This window comes from Phyllostomus hastatus, unplaced genomic scaffold (assembly GCF_019186645.2).
Source record: "Phyllostomus hastatus isolate PE091 unplaced genomic scaffold, TTU_PhHast_1.1 phas_scaffold_501, whole genome shotgun sequence".
NCBI lineage: Eukaryota > Metazoa > Chordata > Mammalia > Chiroptera > Phyllostomidae > Phyllostomus > Phyllostomus hastatus.
The window spans coordinates 69,201,591-69,220,587 of NW_025334033.1; the positions used below are offsets into that span (position 1 = coordinate 69,201,591).

Below are 18,997 nucleotides of genomic sequence, written 5' to 3' on the forward strand. Positions count from 1 at the left end.
CCAAGCTCTTCAGTTCCTGGATTTCTGTTTGATTGGGTTTTTTTTGTAGTTTCCATCTCTGTGGTCAAGTACTCCTTGTCATTAATTGTATTCCTAAACGCATTGAACTGCCTTTCTGAGTTTTCTTGTCCCTTGTTGAGTTTCTTCCTTGCTGCAGTCTTGGATTCCCTGTCATTTCCATCCCAGTCTTCCACGACTTTGAGGTTGGTTTCTGGGGACTTGTCATTTTCTGTACATTCGAGATAGTGCACTCTTCTTGTTTAGATGCCGTTTTAATCTGAACAGTTCAGTAGGTTACTAGAGGTCTTTCTTTTGTTTTCCAACAGATGGTGCTATAGAGCAAACTTTTGTTTTCTCTTACCCTGCTACTTGGCCTCCCAGGTCACCGTGTGGGGGCGCTGGTATTGTGGAAATTGACTCCTGGGTGACCAAGGTGGTGAGCGTGCCCCCTACGCCCGGGTCGCGTCAGTCTTGGGGCACCGCTGTCACGGCAGGTGTGGAGGAGCCAGGTTCCCGAGAGGCAGCACTGACTCCCGTTCCTGACGGGCCGACAGCCCCAGGAGCCGCTGTGCTGTCGGGTGCCTCTCTGCTGCTGCTGCTGCTCCTGGCCGGGGAGAGGGAGCTGGCCTCAGGACCACCGGCGTTGCTTCCGCCCCCTCACCTTCCGTCGGGCGTGGCGTGGGGGCTGCAGCTGCCTCCTCCACTGCTGCTGCGTTAGCTGGGGCCCTGGCAGCCGCTGGACTACAGCCACAGGCGCTGCCCCCGCCCGCCCTTCCTTCTGTCCCACACCCCCCGCCTGTTCCCGTACGCCCCCTTCAGATGCACTGACGCGTGGGTCCCTCGGGTGTGTTTGTGGGTGGAGCAGATGAACCTTCGTGAGACTATCAATGTCCAACTTGTAAATTTGAGGGGAAGTACAGAGGGTTCTTCTCACACCTCCACGATGCTGATGTCACCGGGGAGTGAAAGTCGGCAGAGCCTCTCTGAGAAGTGCGTAGACAGACCTCACCGAAACTCAGCGCACTCCTGCACCTGCTGGAAGACACGCACGGAAACATTCACACTGTTGTTCGTACTAGCCGACCCCTGGAGACTACACAGATGTTTGTTGACAGGAGAATGGGTTGGGTGTTTGCGGTAAATCAAAAGATGGAATGTTATGTGGCGATCTGAACTGATTAAACACTTATAAAGGCAACGACGTGGATGAATCACATAGACATTATGTTGCGTGAGAGGAACAAGAGTGCACACCATAGGAATCCATTTCTGTGTCATGCAGGAATAGGCAGGATCTGCCTTTTGACCCAGTGACCCCCCTTCTGGGAGTATGTCCGAAGGAAACCAAAGCACTAACTGGAAAGAACGTGAGCACCCCTGTGTTCATTGTAGCATTATTCATAATCGTCAAGATAGGGAAGCAGCCCAGGTGTCCATCAGTAGACGAGTGGATAAAACAACCACGGGGCATTTACACAACGGAATACTACTCAGCCATAAAAAAGAAGAAGAGTTTACCCTTTGCGTCAGTGTGGACGGACCTGGAGAACATGAGGCTCAGTGAAACAAGCCAGGCAGAGAGAGACAAATGCCGTGTGATTTCACTCGCGCGTGGAATCTAAAGAACAAGCTGAACGGAGAAGCGAAACAGAGACAGACCCGTGGAGAGCAGGACGACAGCGAAGGGGTGGGAGGGCTGATCAGAAAGGAAAGAGACTCATGGACAACAGTGTGGTCACTGGGGCTGGGTACGGGGGGACTAAATGGTGATGGGGGAAATTTTAAAAATAGGCAGCAGTAACTGATGGTGACGACGGTCGGAGACACGGTCACCTCTGGGGAGGCGTGTCGGGGGCGAGGTGTTCGGTGAAGCCGCCCCCCCCCCCCCCAGTGGACTTGCACTAGCGCACACATTCTGAGTGGAGCAGACAAAGGAGGGGAGCCAGTGAGCGGACAGAGAGATTTTGACTGGCAGCCCGTTCTGCTCACTGGACTGCCCCCGTCTCCCTTCGCTGTAGGGTAGCCCAGACCCACCTTCCACACGGGCAGGGCACGGGCAGAAGCTCTTCTGGGTAGTGTCCATATCGCTGCCCTCTGGCCTCCCTGCACCCGACAGCCCAGCGCAGGCAGCAGTGCACGGGAATCACCGTCCGGGGCCCCAGCCCGCTAGCAGGGTGTCGTGGCCACGCCCCTTCGCCAGCGTTTCCCCCTCGGTGTTCCGCGGACCGTGTTGAAAAGCCGCCTGGGCACGCTTTCCCCTGGTGACCCCGCCCCTCTGCCGGTCCGTGGTCGCCCCGGGGGACGCGGTATCCTTGCCCCACGGCAGCTCCCTCCAGCTCACTTACCTTTTATTTATTCAGATGTATTTCTCTTTCTTTCCCCCTCCAGGTTGTGATCAATTATTCAATCGTGAAAGGGCTGAAGTACAATCAGGCGACACCGACCTTCCACCAGTGGCGAGACGCCCGCCAGGTCTATGGCTTGAACTTCGCCAGCAAGGAGGAGGCGACCACGTTCTCCAACGCCATGCTGTTCGCCCTGAACATCATGAACTCCCAGGAGGGAGGTGAGCGGGGCTGCGTGCGGGCTGTGCCGAGCTGCCGCTCCTCCGTGGGCGCGCACAGAACTGCTGCCTGACTCTTAAGCTTCAGGAGAGACTAGCAGTTCGAAGGCAGATGGGGTGACATTGGCATCTCTGGCCGCTGGTGAGCTGCGGATTTGCTCCGGCGAGTTCCTACGGCCGTCTGCCCAGGCCTGGTGTGCGCCGGCCGCCCCGCATCCACGTCCCAGGGAGTGCACTTGGCAGAGGTGGGGGGGGGGTGAGCGGCAGTGTGTTCTTGAGCTCAATTACTTGCATGCCTGACAAGCTCCTGCTGCGTGTCTGCCGCATGGAAGAACCCAGTGGGCAGACTCCGCAGGAAGTGCATGGACGAGCCCTTCCCCTCAAAGGCACTTCGTATTTGGGAGTAGACAGATTCCTAACAGGTTACAGTGTCCTGTGACACGTGTGCGCATGGGCCGCCAGGGGAGGCTTTGCCGGGTGGTGACACGCGGAGGGTGAGGAGGAGGTCACTGGGTCGGGGGAGAGCGGGCCTGAGGGGAGGGAGCAGCACACATACGAGCACCGGCCGTGTGGCTGGGTATGTGCTGGGAGAACGGCACCGCAGCGCTCCCGCGGGCCTGGGCCCACGGAGGGAGGGAGAGGCTGGAAGGGAAGCGGGAGGCGGCGGGGACTCGCAGTGAAAGGCCCCGAAGACCTGCAAGGCTTGGGTGTGCTTGGTGCTTGGTGCGGACGGGCCGGGGCGGCACTTGAGCAAAGGCCCCGCGCAGGTCAGTTAAAGCAGGGAGCGAGCGGGAGTGTGTGTGTGGCTTTCACTGGGAGCTGGTGGTGTCGGCTCGAGGGAGGACTGCGGCCTTCGAGGGCGTGTGCGGCGGCAGCCGCGGACCCGGTCCCGCCCTGGGCTGCAGACCTTGACCCCCGCCCCACGGCTGGGCGCGAGTCCTGCTTCTGCTCAGGAGCCCACGGACGCGTGACTTTGTGTTTCTGTGCTTTGTTTCCTTATCTCTAAAGTGGGGAGGGTATTTTTGCATCTTAGCTGGAGTGTAAACCGTTCAGCAGACTGCCTGACGCGCACTGATCCCCCCCGTATTAGTGTTGCGAGCGCCGTCACCATCACTGCTGTTGCCGCGGCCACAGTTGGGGCGTGGGGAGCGGGGAGATGTGGTGCCCAGGACCTGGACGGAGGTGGCTTCTGGACACCCGTGTCCTGACACACCGCGGCCGTGGGCCCCTGTTTAAACCGGAGAGGAGTTTTTTAGAGTGATGAAGAGCACACTTCAAGTGTGCTTCGAGTGGGTCGTGCACAGACCCCCGGGGTGCTCCCCCGCAGTGACGCGGCTCCCGGCGTGTGGGTTTTCTGCCGTGGACTCGGGGCGCGTGGTAGGGGAGCCTCTCAGCCACGGCGCGTGGAGCGGCCAGCACGGGGCGTGGAGTGTTGTGGGTGCCAAACAAATGTTCACTAGGCATTTTTCCCCCGAGAGCCTTGAACTTCGCAGTAACGGGAGCTGAGCTAAAGTTCCGATCTGAACTACCTCACCTGCCGCCGGATACGCGAGTTACGCTGTATTTATTTGCACCCATGGATACATTGTGGGGCAAAAAAAAAGAAAAAGAAAGAAAAGAAAAGGGGTTTAATTGAATCAGACTACTGACTCTTTCAAAGCAACCACTTAAATTAGATAAAACTAGTGACTTGATTAGATTCACCACAGAATCCCAAAAAAATCCATTCATTCACCTTGTTTTCGTAGAAGAAAGCTGTGGCCCGCCCGTCATGAGGAAGTAACCTGGCAGTGTCGGGTAGTGACTCAGACTCAGAGCCCAGACCCGGGTTGAACGATGTCTTTGTTGGGGTCACGGTAGGTTCACAGTGTGAGAGTGGCCTGATTCCAAACCACAGCCGAGAGCGGCGGTTGCCCGTCGGGTTAGCTGGCCGTGACCTGATCTGCCTGTGCAGGCGAGCTGCGGCGGAGGAAACCCCTAAGCCCACTAAGGATTGTGTTTTCTTCCTCACCTGAGGCATAACCTGCCGACAGCAGGTGCACACAGCTGAGAAGTGCAGCTGGAGGGGCTGTGACATGCACCTCCCTCCCTCCCCCAGCTGCCGTCAAGTGGCGTCTACAATGTCTAGTTGTCCTCCGTGGAAGAGACCTTGGTGGCGGGGAGTTGGCCAGCCTGATTCTGGGCCTCGGTTTCTGCGTCTGTGAAATGGGCGGTGTGTCTGCCCCCGAGCGAGAGGATGAGTAGATGGCGGGGTAAGGAAGCTCCTGAGACACACGGCACACCGTGGTGTGAGGGGCTGTGATGGCGACCAGCGGCGGCGGCTTCACCGTGTCCCCTGCGACCACAGCACGTGCCTCCCCTGCCGCAGAGCCGGGAATCTCTGGGCCGCTCGGCCCCGTGGGTGCTCCCTCGAGTGTGGCAAGAGCCTGGCCTGGGCGTCAGGGGTCTGGCTCACGGCCCGGTTGGCCACCGCCTGGCACGTTGTTTCAGGCCTGTCTCAGCCCCGGCAGGCACCGGGCTGGACTGGGGGGGTCGTCCCCAGCAGGGGCGGCGGGTGATGGGGGGGTCTGCCCGGGGCGCAAGGCTGGCTCCGCGTGTCCCCCGCACGTGGCGGTGAAACACAGGATTGTCTGAGCCAGAGCTGAACCCTGTTTAAGAAGAAGCCTCTCCCTCGCCCTTTTTTTTTTTTTTTTTTTTTTTACCAGTTTTAGTACTTGGTGAGTTTCTAGGATCGCAACCACCACATGCTTCAAAGGGTGCGCACAGGGCGAGGGGTGGGCGCCTCGGAACGGTAGAGCCGGCAGTGGAAGGCCCGGCACAGCCGGGACAGAAGCGCTGCCGTCAGAGACGTCTGTGCTTCCAGTTTTGGGGTGGAACGCAGTGAATTTCGAAGTGGTCATTTTGAGCAGTTCCAAGGGTCCACACCCTAATGCAACCAGAATAGTTTCATGTTTTTATACCCACTGGGACTCTGGGAAAAAGAAGAAAAACCCGGTAGCCCAGTGGACACCCATGCAGGGTGAATTAAGGCACATGGCGAAGTGCTTGTTTCCACCAGCCCCTCGGGATGTGACGGTAGAGCTGTGTCTGTCCGTCGGCCTGCTTGCAGCAACACCGCTGGTGGGTTCCAGGTGTGGCCCTCCTGGGGCTGGGGCTGGGTGTCCTCCCCGCTCTTCCCGGGTGCTCAGCTGGCACCCGAGGACAGTCCGCACACGCAGGGGGAGGAGCCAGGCAGGGCCCCTCGACAGGCAGCCGTTCCCTCGCCTTGTCCCGCACAGGGGCTTAGGGTCGGGGCCGAGTTTTGCTCCTCATAAACTGGGCCGTCCGGCTCACCCGAGACGCAGGAAGCAGGCCTGGCACCACCCGCCTGAAAGCTGAGGAGGCTGCTCCTGGTGCCACCCCCACGCCCTTGTCCTCCTTCCGCCGCCCACTGCCCTCCGGTGGCCGCCTCCCCAGCGCCCGGCCAGCTGCTTCTGGTGCGGCCTCTGCTCGGAGATGCGCCCGGGAGCAGGCAGGCCCTCGCCCGCCTTCTCGCAAGTCACACGAGGGGCCGTGGCCAGTTTTCAGGGTGCCCCGGGCTGCCGCTCCCTCTCACATCCCCCAACACCTGGACGCGGTGAGGGCTTCCCGGCCGCGTGACAGAACCCCCTTCCCCAGGCCCCACGGGGCTTTGCTCGTGCCCCTTCCTGACCCCGAGCACCACCGGGCGCGTCCCGTTGTCCCGGCGAGGGAACCCGGTCAGGTCGGGAAATCAGACAAGGTCCTCCCTGTCCTGGGACCCTTGGACACCAGCCCTCTGTCTAGGCCGTGGGCTCCTGCTGCATCTGCATCGGGTGGGTGGGCAAACCGAGACCCCCGGCGCTGGCCGGCCACGGGACTCGGAGCCCAGGCCCCAGCCCCACCCTGGGGTGGTACTGCCTCAGCCCCACACCCTCGTCGTCTCCCCTCGGAGCGTCGGAGCAGGGCCCTACCGTCGGAGCAGGGCCCTACCGGTCAGCCTCCCTCCCCTTCTTTAACCGTCCTCCCTGCGGGCACTTGTTTCTCATGTGACCTTTCTGAAGGTCATCTCAGCAAGGCTCTTCGTGGCCTGGCTCCTGCCTCCTCTCGGTGCTCCCTGCTTTGTGTCGCACCACGCCAGACCGGGCGGCCCCCCGCCGGGCACCCCGCCCCTTGCCGTCCCGCTGGGTCGCAGCTCGTGGTTTGCTCCCTAGACTGTGAGCCCTCCGTGGGCAGGCGCCCTGCCGCAGGGCTGTCGCCCACCCAAGGTGCTGGGTGACACGGGCCCACCGGTCTGCTCCCGTGTCTGTTTCCTGTGCTCCCAAGCCTGGCGCCTCCTGCCGTCGCAGCGCCCCCCGCAGACCCGGACGCCGCTCCTGCACCAGCGCTGCCGCTCGCCCGTGCCCGTGACCGACACTGGGCGCAAGGTGAGGGGTGCTATCTGTGATTGAGGGACATGGCAAATGGAACTGTCTCACACAGAAATCGCACCCGTCACCTTGGCCCGCCTCGCACCGCCCCTCACGGAGGAGCACCACGGCCCTGGGACCACCGCCCTGCCGCCGCCGGAGCCCCGAGGGGCGCGCATCGGACGTGGACTCAGACCGACCCGGTTCGGGTCCGGCCCGTGCCAAGGGCGTGCGCGCGCCCTTGGACAGGCCACCTCACCGCCCTGAGACCGTTCCTACCTCACAGGGTTGTTGTGAGGAATGCATGAGATGGTGTTGGTGAAGACTCTTTGTTCCCTGCCAATTGCTGTAACTATTCGAAGTCGCTTTTTAAAAAATATTTGAAAAGTCAACCATATCAACCCCTGGGGTGACGCCAGCAGCCCGTGCGTTGGGTGGGACCCTGGGGGCCGGGCTGTTCGGGCTTGACCCGGGCCTGCGGGACTGCGCGCCGGTGGGCAGGACCGCATGGTCGGGAGAGTTCCGGCGGCACAAGCCGACCTTGGTGGGTTGGTGGTCCCAGGAGAGGGCCTCCCTCTGCACGTTGGTGGGACTGTGTGTCCCTCCTGGGGGCCCCTAATTCCGGAACATCCTGCTGCCACCACTGTCTCCCTGTGAAGAGCTGCCGGCGTGTTTGCACTTCACACCCTGCGGAAGAAGCACCTCCTCCTCCCGCCGGCCCCGGGCGCTCTCCCCAGCAGTCGTGGGAAGATGTCTTGGAGGCCTTTGGTTTTCCGTAGGTCGGCCGGGACACCACACCCGACCAGGGCTCGAGACAGCAGAGGGTCCTTGCAGAGCGCTGCCTCGTGGGGCCTGCCGGATGTGCCCCGGGCTGGGCGCGCGGCTGGGCCCGGTAAGCAGCCTGCGGGCAGCCCAGGTGACTGACACAGCCGCGGGGGACAGATGACAGGGTGCCAGGCCTGTCCCTCAGACTGTCGCCCGTGGCAGCTCTGGAACCCCATGAGCAAGCCATTCCACCACCCTGCTCCTTCCTTTCCTCGTCTTTAAAGGGGACGTAATAACCGCCTACCGTGAGGTGAAGCTAGGATGATAAAACAAACGGGGACGTGATTTCTGAGCTGTCAGCACCATAAAACTCGGGCTGTGCCCTGGCCAGGTGGCGCAGTTGGTTGGAGCGTCGTCCCACACACCAAAATATTGTGGGTTCGACCCCTGGTCGGGACACATGCCTAGGTTGCTGGTTGGATCCTCGGTTGGGGTGGGTGTGGGAGGCAGTTGATCAATGTTTCTCTCTCACATCGATGTTTTGCTCTCTTTCTCTCTCTCTTCCTTCCTCTCTAAAAAAATCGGTAAACGTATCCTCAGATGAGGAATGAAAAAGAAAGCAGTCAGGCCGCTGCTGGAGCGCCCGGGCCCAAGACACTGTCCTCGGGTCTCGCTCCTCCACACGCCGGGGTCATGACTGGCGTGGGAAGGAGCGGCGACCCCCAGAGGCCAATCCCGTGCCCCCTCCTCCCCACACCTTGTTTCGCTTGGACCTCGTCTCTCTGCGTCTTCTCAGCCTCCTCCTGAGACTGAGGGAGACGTTAGGAGTTGGGTCCCCGTCTCAAGGGGGAAGAGCGAGGGCTCACAGCAGTGAGTGACTTGCCCGAGGCCACACCAGAGTCTTCTCGTTCCAGGTCCAGCCTCTGCCCGTCGGACCTGCAGGAGGGTTGTCGCGTCCTCGGCGGCCGGCCTCTCGAGAGACCTGGTCTGGTCGGCTCGTGCCTCCCGGCTTTGCCGCCCAGCTTGGTGGTGGGTCGGTTGGTACAGGCATTTAGCCCGGCCGTCTCTATAGCACCTGCGCCTTCCAGAGTCAGGTGCCTTAGCATCTCGTTTCTTCTTTCTCACCTAGCATATATAACGTCTTTCCTAAAGAATGGTAATTTCATGGGTCAGCATTCTGCCACGTAAGAGCCAGCTCAGATGTCTTAGTCGGTGAACACCCCGGGAACTCAGAAACCCACGCGCTGAACTTGGGCTACCACTTGCTTTTCGAGAGTGGATGGGGTGTGAGCCCAGGAGGGCCTGCCCCCCGCCCGTGTGTCCGCCGCCAGCCTCCTTTCGTCCGCTTACTCATTCGGCAGATGACCGGGTTTCCGCCACAGCCACCTGCCCGATTTACCTGCTTCTCCACTCGGCCCGGGGCTGCCTGTTCCCCACACGCCAGCAGGTCTTTCCGGGTCTGGCTCCGCCCTCGCCCGAGGCCCTCCAGGGCCTTGAGTCTCACTCAGAGTCAAATGCAGATCCTCCCAGGGGCCTGCGGGGACGCCCCTGGCCCTGGCTGCTCCCTGACTCATGTCCCCTGTGCTCTCGGCCTCACCCAGTCACACTTCCAGTCACACCGGCCTCCTCACTGTTGCTCCAGCAGGCCACGCATGTTCCTGACACTGGCCTTCACACCCAGTGCTCCTCCTGCCCAGAATGTCCTTTCCTCTGCTCCTGCGTCACCTGCTCAGCGAGGTCACACCCCTACGCCTGCCACTTCACCTCTCTTCCCGCCGGGCCTTCTCCCACGGCCCCCCTCTGGAACCCGAGTCCCGGGAGCCGCTCGTCCACGGCTCTGCCCCCAGCGCCTCGCTCAGCGGCCGCGGGGGTGAGCGAACGCGCAGACTCGGTCTGGGCATCCATTCGGAGCCAGGCACCTGTACGCAAAGGCGGAGAAGAGAGCAAGCGTGGCAAGTGCCGTGGCAAGGGAGCGCAGGGCCCGCGGGGCCTGCGGGGCCTGGAGGGCAGGGCTGGCCCACATGGTCACTGGGAAAGCCTCTGGCCTGGGCGTGCCCGGCCTGGGCCTGAAAGGACGGGTGCAGGTCTGCCGGTTCGAGAAGACGGGACCGGTGCGTGGACACACCGCTGCACACGCAGGCGCAGAGAGCTTGTGGGGCCTGGCGCCGTTCCCAGGGCACTGTACCTCCGGGGCGGTGGGCGTGGTCTGAGGAACAGGCAGGGCCAGGCACCGAAGGGCAGCCTCTGAGTATAATATTCTAGGGCCTGGACGCTCCTCTGGACCGGTGAGGAAGGAGCCCCCAAGACCCCAGGCCTTCACGGCCTGCATCCCTGCCCTGGCACCACGGCCCCTGCTGGCACTTGGAGGGAGGGCCCCAGTGGGTCCCCAGCTAGCCCGTGGCTTTCGGAGGCCCCGGGGCCCCAGGCTTGCTCGGCCTCCCCGCTCAGACTCCGTGCTACGGCCATGACTTCTTCCTGGAGGGCGTCAGTGACGGCCTGTACAGCGCGCTGGCCTGTGGCTTTCTGAGGACCCCTGGGCATTGGTAGGCACCCCTGCCTGCTCCCACTGCAGAGAAACACGGTGCCCCGTTTGGGGTGGCAGAGAGGGGTCCGTGGAAGAGCCCTGGCTGACCCAGCTTAGCCGCCCATCAGAGGGGTGGTTCGTGCCTCGAGACTCCGTTTGCTGGCACATCCCCCAGGGCGATGACAGCCGCTCACCAGGTTGGTTTGAGGAGCGGACATGGAGCCGTGGACGCATCCGTGCAGGGTGGGACTCTCATGCTCACAGTCCAGCAGGGGCGGCAAACTGGCACCTTCCGGCGCTAGTAGAAGGCAGGGCTCGGAGGAGGAGCCTTCCCTGGGCAGGTGGCCGGCCTCAGAGGACAGCAGGGCTGCAGGGCAGAGACGGGACGTGCCGCTCATGGGCACAGGGGCCGCCAGAGGAAGGCGGGGAAGGAGTACACGTCTCAGGAAGATGCAGGCGCCCTCCTGGAGAGCCGCAGGGCCAGGCTGGAGCCGCTGGAGGCCCAGCCCAGAGAGTGTCCGTGGGCCTCAGAGCTCAGCCAGGAGGCAGTCTTGCATCCGTCTGGTGGGCGATGTGGCCAGGAGACCCCCCGTTTCCACAGCCCTTGGAAGTCTGTCGTAAGAACTCGTGCGGACTTCACTTTCTCTTCTCCGAGTGTTTCCCTGTTTGGAGTTACTGACCGGCAGAACTGACGCCCTGGTGGAGCGGTCAGCACTCTCCCTGTTTCCCCACATGCCTCCGGGGCACGCCGTCGGCGCCTGCCCCAAGCCGGGAGGGCCATTCCGGTGTGGAGGAGAGCAGGGGACAGCCTCTGCTGCAGCAGGGGCGGGAGTGGCCAGCACTGGGCTGGCTGAGCTCAGACATCTGGTCTGGGCGTAGCTTTCCTCCCTTGCTTCCCTCCTATGGAGTAGAACACTGGGGACGAGTACTTGTTGAGGAAACAAATACACGTAGCTAACAAAGGGATAGGCTCGCGGTGTGAGAGAGGGCCCTGTGGGTGCTCTCAGCCAAGACCTGGGTCTCACGGACCCAGGGACCTGCCGGCTTGGGAGGTGGGGCTCGGGCAGAACTGGGGTCAGGTCCAGCTGTCTGTCTGGTCACAGGAGCGCTTGTCTCTCCTGACTCCGTTTTGCAAACCCTGGTGTCGAAATGTCTTTCCCCCCCTCCTGGGGCACCCAGCAGCTAGAGGGGGGGCAGGCAACTCAGCCGGCGTCTGAGCCCTGCTGGGTGTGGGCACTGCCCGCCTGGGGGCGTGGGGAAGTCTGCGGGCCCCAGCTGACACGGCCCCTCCGGCCGGAAGCGGGACGTTGACTCAGGATCTGCTGAGCCCTCATCCCGCGCCCGGTTGCGAGGTCACCTGCTGCCTCTCCGGCCGCTTCTCCCCAGCAGCGCCGCTCGCTGAAGCAGAAGCGGTCCGTTGCTGGCAGGCAGGTCTCGAATTGGACTTCTGACCGCTGGGTGCTGCTCCTGAGGCCTCTCCTTTGGGCAGATCTCACAGCACGACCCACTGCAGAGCGACCCCTGAAGAGGCAGAGGAAGCTCTGTGTGACAGCTCTGTGGGGTGGGGGCTGCAAGGTCCGGGTGTGGCCCTGAGCCCACCACTCACGACTCTGATGCAGGCAAGCTTCCGCTCTGTCTGGGTGTCCGTGGCCCAGGGAGTGAGGGTAGCACCATCCCCCTACCCCCTTTGCGGGACGGGTCGTAAGAATTGAATAGCCCTGGCTGGTGTGTGGCTCAGTGGTTGAGCACCGGCCTACACACAAAAGATCGCCCGTTCTATTCCTGTTGGATTCCCAGCCATGGAACATGCCTGGGTCGCAGGCCAGGTTCCCGGTTGCGGGGCGGGCGGTGTGAGAGGGAACCGATCAATGTATCTCTCATGCGTCAGTGTTTCTCTCCCTCTCTTTCTCCCTCCCCTCTCGCTAAAAATAAATAACTAAAATCTGTTTTCTAAAAAGAATTGAATAGATGCACACATGAGATGCTGACCACTCAGAACAGCCTAACAAGGAAAGAGACCGGCATTGTTGGGTTGCACGGTAAATGTAGGCGGATACTAACATGTCACTGATACATGTGCCAAGGCAAGCGGTGCTTTTGCTAGTTTTTCAGACAGGAAGACAGAGGTAAAGAGATTCACTCACCTGCCTGAGTTCAAAGAGTACACGGCAGAGCCAGAACTCGGTCTGGCTCCACGTGGCCTCAAGCCCCTGTGCTCGGAGCAGCGCCTGGAGCCCGGTGAGCGGGCGGTCGGTAAACGGGGCTGCCGCCGCCGGCACCTGCTGCGCCCGCTCCAGTTCAGCCCCACCGCGGGTCAGGGGGTGGGCCGAGTCCCAAAAACGGAAAGGGACCAGCTGCTCACGGCCCCAGAGCGCACTAGAAGTGATACGTTAGACGTCTGGGGAAGGGTTTGGACCGGCGGAAGGCAGTCACAGGAGCCCAAGCCAGAGAGAAGGGGTGCCCATCCGAGGCAGCGGGGGTGGGGGAGGGCGAGTTCCTTTGGAGTCGTGTCACACCTTGCCAATTCCTGCGTAGTTTGCGTATTTGGTTTTAGTCTGAGGGACTGAAGAGGGAGCCGTCGGGATCCAGGAGGGCGGACTGTGAGGGAGACGGGGTCTGGGCCAGGTGAGTCGGGCTTTCCCAGGGGAACCAGAAGGACCCCAGGTTTCCTGGCTGGGGAGCAGCGTGGGGGAGCTGGGCTCGCAGCCACGAGCCTGGGCGGAGACCAGCTCGGGCTGGTGGGAAGCCTCCCCTGGAGAGAGCACACCTGCAGGACCCGGGCAGAGAGGGTGACCCCGGAGATGGTTTGTGGGAGGAGCAGCGTCTCCTGGGGACAGGTGGAGGGTGGCAAGCAGGAGAAACCACAGTCGGACCGGGAAGCCAGCATTGCTTTGGGGAGAAGGTGCTGGCCGGGGGTTCCCACACGGGGAGTTGGGGGTGATGCCGAGTTGGGAGTGTCCCATAGATGTTCTCCGCAGACTCTGCGCCCGGCCCTGAGCGGGGAGCCGAGGTCCAGAGAGGGGCGGGGCGTGGGCCTCGCTCCCGAGGGGTTCCCCGCGGAGCGCAGCAAGCGGCAGCTCCAGTGTGGGTGGGCGAGGAGCCAGGGAGTGCCCCGCGGGCACAGAGGCCCAGGTGCCTCCGGGGGGCCCTGCGGGCGTGCCGGTCAGGGCACGCGGGCAAGCTTCCCACAGAGGGAACAGCCACTGTGCCCACAGGCACGTGTGGCGGCAGCGAGGCCTGCGGCCACACAGGTGGGAGGGTCGATCCCCACGGGCCTTGGAGCTGGCAGGGCTGGCGAAGGAAAGCACGAGACTAGCGGTGGCCGGCTGAGAGAGCAGTGGCGCGAGGGTGAGGAAAGGGAGACCCAGGAACGGGCGAGCGGGGCCCCAGGGCCCTTCCCGTGGCCTGCCGCCTGTTCCCTCCTGGCTCCCTGCCCACTCTGTCTCGTCCCATCACCCACGGGGGGGGGGGGGGGCCGCGGCAGGAGGCTTCCCCTGGCAGACCCTCCCCGGGCCCCCGCCGCCACCCACCCCCCCGGCACTCGCTGGAGTCGGGCAGACGACAGGGCTCCGATAGGCTAGCCGGGAGCCGCATTAAAGATTGAAGCGCGAAGCCCATCTGACGGCCGCCGTGGATCGGTTTCCCACTGCAGGGGCCCGGCGGCCGCGGGAGGAGAGGTAAGTGGCCGGGATGCGAGGAGCGCGCCTCCCGGACCTCGCCCAGGGGCCCGCCCGTAATGGTCAGCAGGGAGTGGACCTTCCACTGCTTCTGCTTCTGCCACTGCGACTGCACCGTGCTCTGCAGAGTGAACTGTAGGTGACGATGGGGCTCCACCCTCTCCTTCCTGCCCCTCAGGGCCTCTCCTTCTGCCGCGGGGGTGGGGGTGGGGGGGTGAGCTCTGGGCCCTGGGGCCCAGGACCCGCCATTGGCCCGTCGGAGGGCTGGGCCGCTGTCTGCACTCAGGCCTTGCAGGAGCGGCAGGCAGAAGCAGCAGCACGCGGACTGGGCATCGGGACACGCAGGCTCTTATCCCAGCAGCACCGGTCACGTGAGACGCAAGTCACTCGCTCCGAGCCCCCGTTTCCCCGGCTGTAAGATAGGTCTGATAGACCCTGCCCTGGATAGCTGCGCAGATTACTCACAGAAATGGTACCAAGAAGCTTTGTCGCCAAGGTGTGACAGATGTTTATTGCACTGTATTCTGGGTTCTTGTCGAGGTTGGTCGTCGGTCCTGAAACCAGCGTGTGAGGAAAGGGGGGAGGGCTGTTTCACTGGGGACGTCGCTGGCCGGACGACCACAGCCTGGGTGGTCGGCTGCACCCTGGCCTGGAGGCTGGGAGACGGGGTTCCTCCCTGCTCCCCTGCCGTTTCAGATGTGTTTCTCCCTGTTGCTGGGCCTCAGGACCCCTCTGCACACGGAGGGGGCCAGGGAGGGCTGCTGCTTGCCGGCTCCTGGGCGGCGCAGCCGGCCTCCTGCCGGCCTCGGCGCAGTGGGAAGGCCTGTCCTCGCTGGTGCACCGGGCGAGCACCCCTGACGGCGGCCTTGCGGTCTCCACGTCAGCACATGCCGACCTTCCAGGCCCACAGGTCAGGTAGACGCCGGCCCCTTAGACACGTTGTTAACTGCCGGTCACCGTGGGGTTGCACCGACGCCAGCGGGCCCGGGGAGGAGGGCCCCTTGCAGGGTTGTGGTAGGTGGCGCATGAGCTGGCTCTGCTGCTCTGAGTCCGACGAACAGCCTCACCCGTCAGCCCGCTGGGGGCCTGCCCTCGTTAGTAAGGACTGGGCGGAGGGGGCACTAGAAACTCCCCCGGGGTCACTTGAAGAACGCACCTCGACTGGTGCTACACTTGGGCGGCAGCCGGGGTTTGTCTGCTGCTGAGCCAAGCGTGGGAGCTGGGGCCCCGGCTTCCCGGGGGGGAGGCGGCCGCCTGGCACCATGTGCCAGGGTGGACAGGGCCCTGGGCTGGGAGACACTGTCCTGGGCACTGGTCCCAAGACTGCCAGCAGTTCCTGTGTGGCTTTGGCGAGGTGACTCTGAAGTGTTAGGCCTGGATCACAGGTTCTGTCCCCACATGGACACTTGGTTGGCGGCAGGAACCTTGACACGAGAGGGGAGCGCATGCTCGGGACTTGGCCTAGGAAGGCTGCCCTGTGTCAAAGCGTCGTTCCAAGTCAACTCAGAACGGAGGGACCTTCTGGAGAAAGATGGAAAGGCAGAAAGATGGCAGAGCGGGGAGGGGAGCCCAGAGAGGCTTGGGACTCTGCCAGCCCAGGCCAGGTGGCTGTCGTTTGCTGGCCAGAAATTCCATCAAGGCTCACCGAGCAGGCGCTGGATCCTTTGTCTCGGGAGCTCCTGGGAGCTCAGGTTCCATCCTTTCGGGAGGCTCACTTGAAACCTGCCCTGTCCCTCTGTCGCACAGGGGCCGGGGCCGGCGTCCCGGAGCCTCATGAATGTTGATGGGCAGGCGCGGGGGGGTGGCCTTTCTCAGGAGCAGGTGTCCGCGACAGCTCGGCTTGTCGGCCCCCCTCGGGCTGCACCCCGCACCGGCCAGCCTCCCAGGGGTGGGGTCGCAGAGGAGGGCTCGTCCCTCTGGGGGCTCTTTGCGTCCGTGTCTTTATGATATAACGCACCCTTCTTCTGCCCAGTTTGGAAGTTGGAAAAGAGGGAAACAATCCCACCGTCCGGAGGTAGCCACTGTGTCCATCCCCTGGTGTCTCCTTCTGCCCCTTCAGACTGGAGAGGGTTAGGACTCAGTGGCCTCGGCTCCGTCCTTCTCACTGTGTTGGAAACTGGGGCCCAGAGAGGGGTTCCCCTCAGCTCTTCACTATTTGTGGCAGAACTCCCACGGAGACCTGGTCTCCCGGCTCCGGGTTCACCTGGCAGGCATTTGTACACACTGGAACAGTCCGGAGGAGCCCGGGCAGGAACGGGGGGCGGTGTGGGGGCTGGGTCTGTCTTCCCCGGCAAGGACTGCGGGGGCACGAGCACTGTCCCCGCTGTCCAGTGGCCCCCAGGCCACCACCCCGTGAAAACCCACCGCCTGTCGGGTCCTGACGGAGACCGCTGGTCCCAAGAAAGGGGCCCCAGTCTGGTCCAGAGTGGAACGGGGCAGCCAAGTGCGATCTTCCAAGTGTCCGCCGTGCATTTACTCGCCACGCAGAGCGGGGCACGGGGGACCACGGAAGGTGACTCTGGAAGTTGGCCCACAGCTGCGTGCAGAGCCCAGCGCCGCCGTCCTTGGCCAGGGACCTCACCAGAAACCATCTCGTGTGACGGTGGCGGGGTCAACGGCCCCGTCGCCTAGGCTTGCCCGTGGCCTCCGGTCTGCAGTGGGCCCCTGCTGTGGGCAGAGCACTCCCCCCACCCGGCAGTCTCCCCCCTGAGCAGGCAGGCGCTTGGAGGGTCCCTTCTCAGCCTTGTGTCTCTGTGGCTCGTGCCTCAGGTGCCGTTTGATCATGGAGCTAGCCAGCTTGGCCTCCCCCGTTCCGTCCCCTGTGCTCTGTTCTCCCGAGTCCCCTCTAACCTCGCCAACTCGGTCCAATGGACACCGGATATCTGCTGTGAGCCCGGCCTGCGCACGGAGGCCCGGTCAGAGGGTGGCCTCTGGCCCTGGAAGCGCACGCTCCCCTAGGGAAGACACGGCCCCACACCCCTGTCACGTGGCTGGAGAGCCCAGTGGCAAGGGGCACGCGACTGCGGGGTTGGGCCTGGGGGACGTGGCAGGTGACGGAGGAAGAGGGTGGGTCGAGCAGCCCACGCAGGCGAAGCCGCGAAGCAGGCGCGTGCTCAGCCGCAGGCAGCAGACGCAGAAGGGCTGCGTGGGGGCAGGTCCGGGAGACGCGGCTGCAGGTGGGCTGGGATCTTGCTCCCCGGGGCTCGGACCGACTCTGTGACTCTGTAAGGGGTTTCCGGCGCTCGCAGGCTGCGGTGTCAGTGTGGGAGATGGGGGCAGGGTGGGGGGGGGCAGTGGAAGCAGAGGCTCCAGGACAGACTGATGAGGGACCTAATCAGCAGGGAGATGCGGGGCGGCCACGTGGGGACGGAGGGGCTGTGGGTTCTGGTGGGACCTCAGACACAGGAGCAGTGAGACTCTGTGACTAATGAGATGCAGTGGGGTGGCGGGGGCTGGGTCCCCACCCTCTTCCTTGCCTAGATCCTGGAGGGGGGCGTGGCTGGAGGTGACTCTGTGACACACGGGAGAACTGCATGGCCTCCGCCTTGAATAATGCGGAGTGCACCACACTGGGTGCAGATAACTGGATGCCAGGACGGACGGCAGTGACGGCCAGACACCCAGCGCCCCGCCCTGAGACTTTCTCAGTGCGGAAGCACCCACAGGTGACGGCACCAGCAGTTTCCCGAGGGCTCCTACACAGTTCTGGGGGAGGGGTCCTCCTCCCAGCCCTCCGCCCTGTGTCTGCCAGGGGGCCGGCCCGGCCGGTGAGGGGAATGGGCCCGGATGGCCACAGGGATCTCTACTGCAGACACCCAGGGGGCACGGGGCGGACCCCTGCCCGGGCCGCAGCTCCCACCTCTAAACCAGAAGGAGGGACTGTACCTTCCGGTGTCGGGGACCCTTGTAGCTCAGAACAGACAAGCGTTTCTGAGTTTATGAGTGGATGGGAGGCCTTAGGCAACCAAGTGTTGTCTTGTCCCTTCCCTCTGTCTTAAGAGTCCACCTGTCTCATCTTAAAATACGTCTCCACGAGACACACGTGCAGGAGCATCTGAGAGGGCTCCTGTCGTACACCCCCACACACACCGAGGGCCGAGGGAGTGGGCTGGCAGAGGGGGCTGGGAGGAGTCCAGCCCAACGGGCAGAAGAGGGGCTGGAGCGCAGGCTGCCCCAGACCGACCACGGCGCGGGCAGCTGGCTGCTGTCCGGGGTCCTGACGGAGGGGAGGGGTGGGAACCAGTTCCGGTGACCAGGCGGCCCCCAGACGCAGACAGCTTTGGGCAGCTGGGATTGCCCAGACCTGGACCTCGTGAGACCTCAGTCCCAGGGCGGGGCCTCCGACCGGGTGCGGGACAGGGCTCCGGGTCCGGGGGTCCGGGGCCCAGAGCTGCCAGGAAAAGGGCGGGCTCCAGACCCGGGCCGTGGGCTCTGCAGTCGGCCGCTTGTCCTCGAGAGGCCCGGAGCGAGCCCCTTCTTCCCGGGCTGTTGGCCCGCCTCTTACCGGTCCCCATGGGCGCTGTCTCGTAGGGCTGTGAGAGCTACAGTCAGTGGAAAAGCGCGTAATGATATGCTATTAAATAAATAAAACCCAAAAAAGCATTTAGAGGCAGAAAGAAAACTAATGTTTGTTGCCCGCCTACGACGTGCCAGACCACCACCCAGACACCGCACTGGTCACCTCTCCAGAGAATCTGAGGCATCCCCCCGAGAGCAGCAGGAGGCGCTGAGCCAGGAGCAGGCCGGGCAGGACCACCCAGCCCTGGGCCCTTACCTGCTGCTCTCGGGGTCCTCCGTCCCGGGGCCGAGAACGCGGCCAACCATGGCCAAGGCAGTGGGTGTCCGAAACTGCCAAATCTGGAAGCTGCTTTCCGGCCTGTAAACGGCCGCCCAGCAGAGAAGAGGACTCAGCCCACGGCGGGTCACACCTGGTGGGGGAAATAAGGCCTTCGGGGGCGGGTGGGTGTGGCGCCGCCGCGCTAGAAAGCCCGCACTCACCCGGACGTGGCAGCTTCCATCGCTGGGGCTGCACCGGGAGGACCTGCCCGGACAGCGCACGGGG

General features: G+C 63.3%; 1 protein-coding gene across 4 annotated transcripts in view; it reads left to right on the plus strand.

Moving 5' to 3' along the window:
* The window catches only part of EVL (Enah/Vasp-like), a 116,361-nt gene that overhangs the window by 81,750 nt on the left and 15,614 nt on the right, over positions 1-18,997 (plus strand). For all 4 annotated transcript variants that reach the window (XM_045821937.1, XM_045821938.1, XM_045821934.1 and 1 more), the window contains exon 3: positions 2,389-2,566. In XM_045821937.1, coding sequence (XP_045677893.1) covers positions 2,389-2,566 — 178 coding nt within the window. The remainder of the gene's footprint in view (positions 1-2,388; positions 2,567-18,997) is intronic.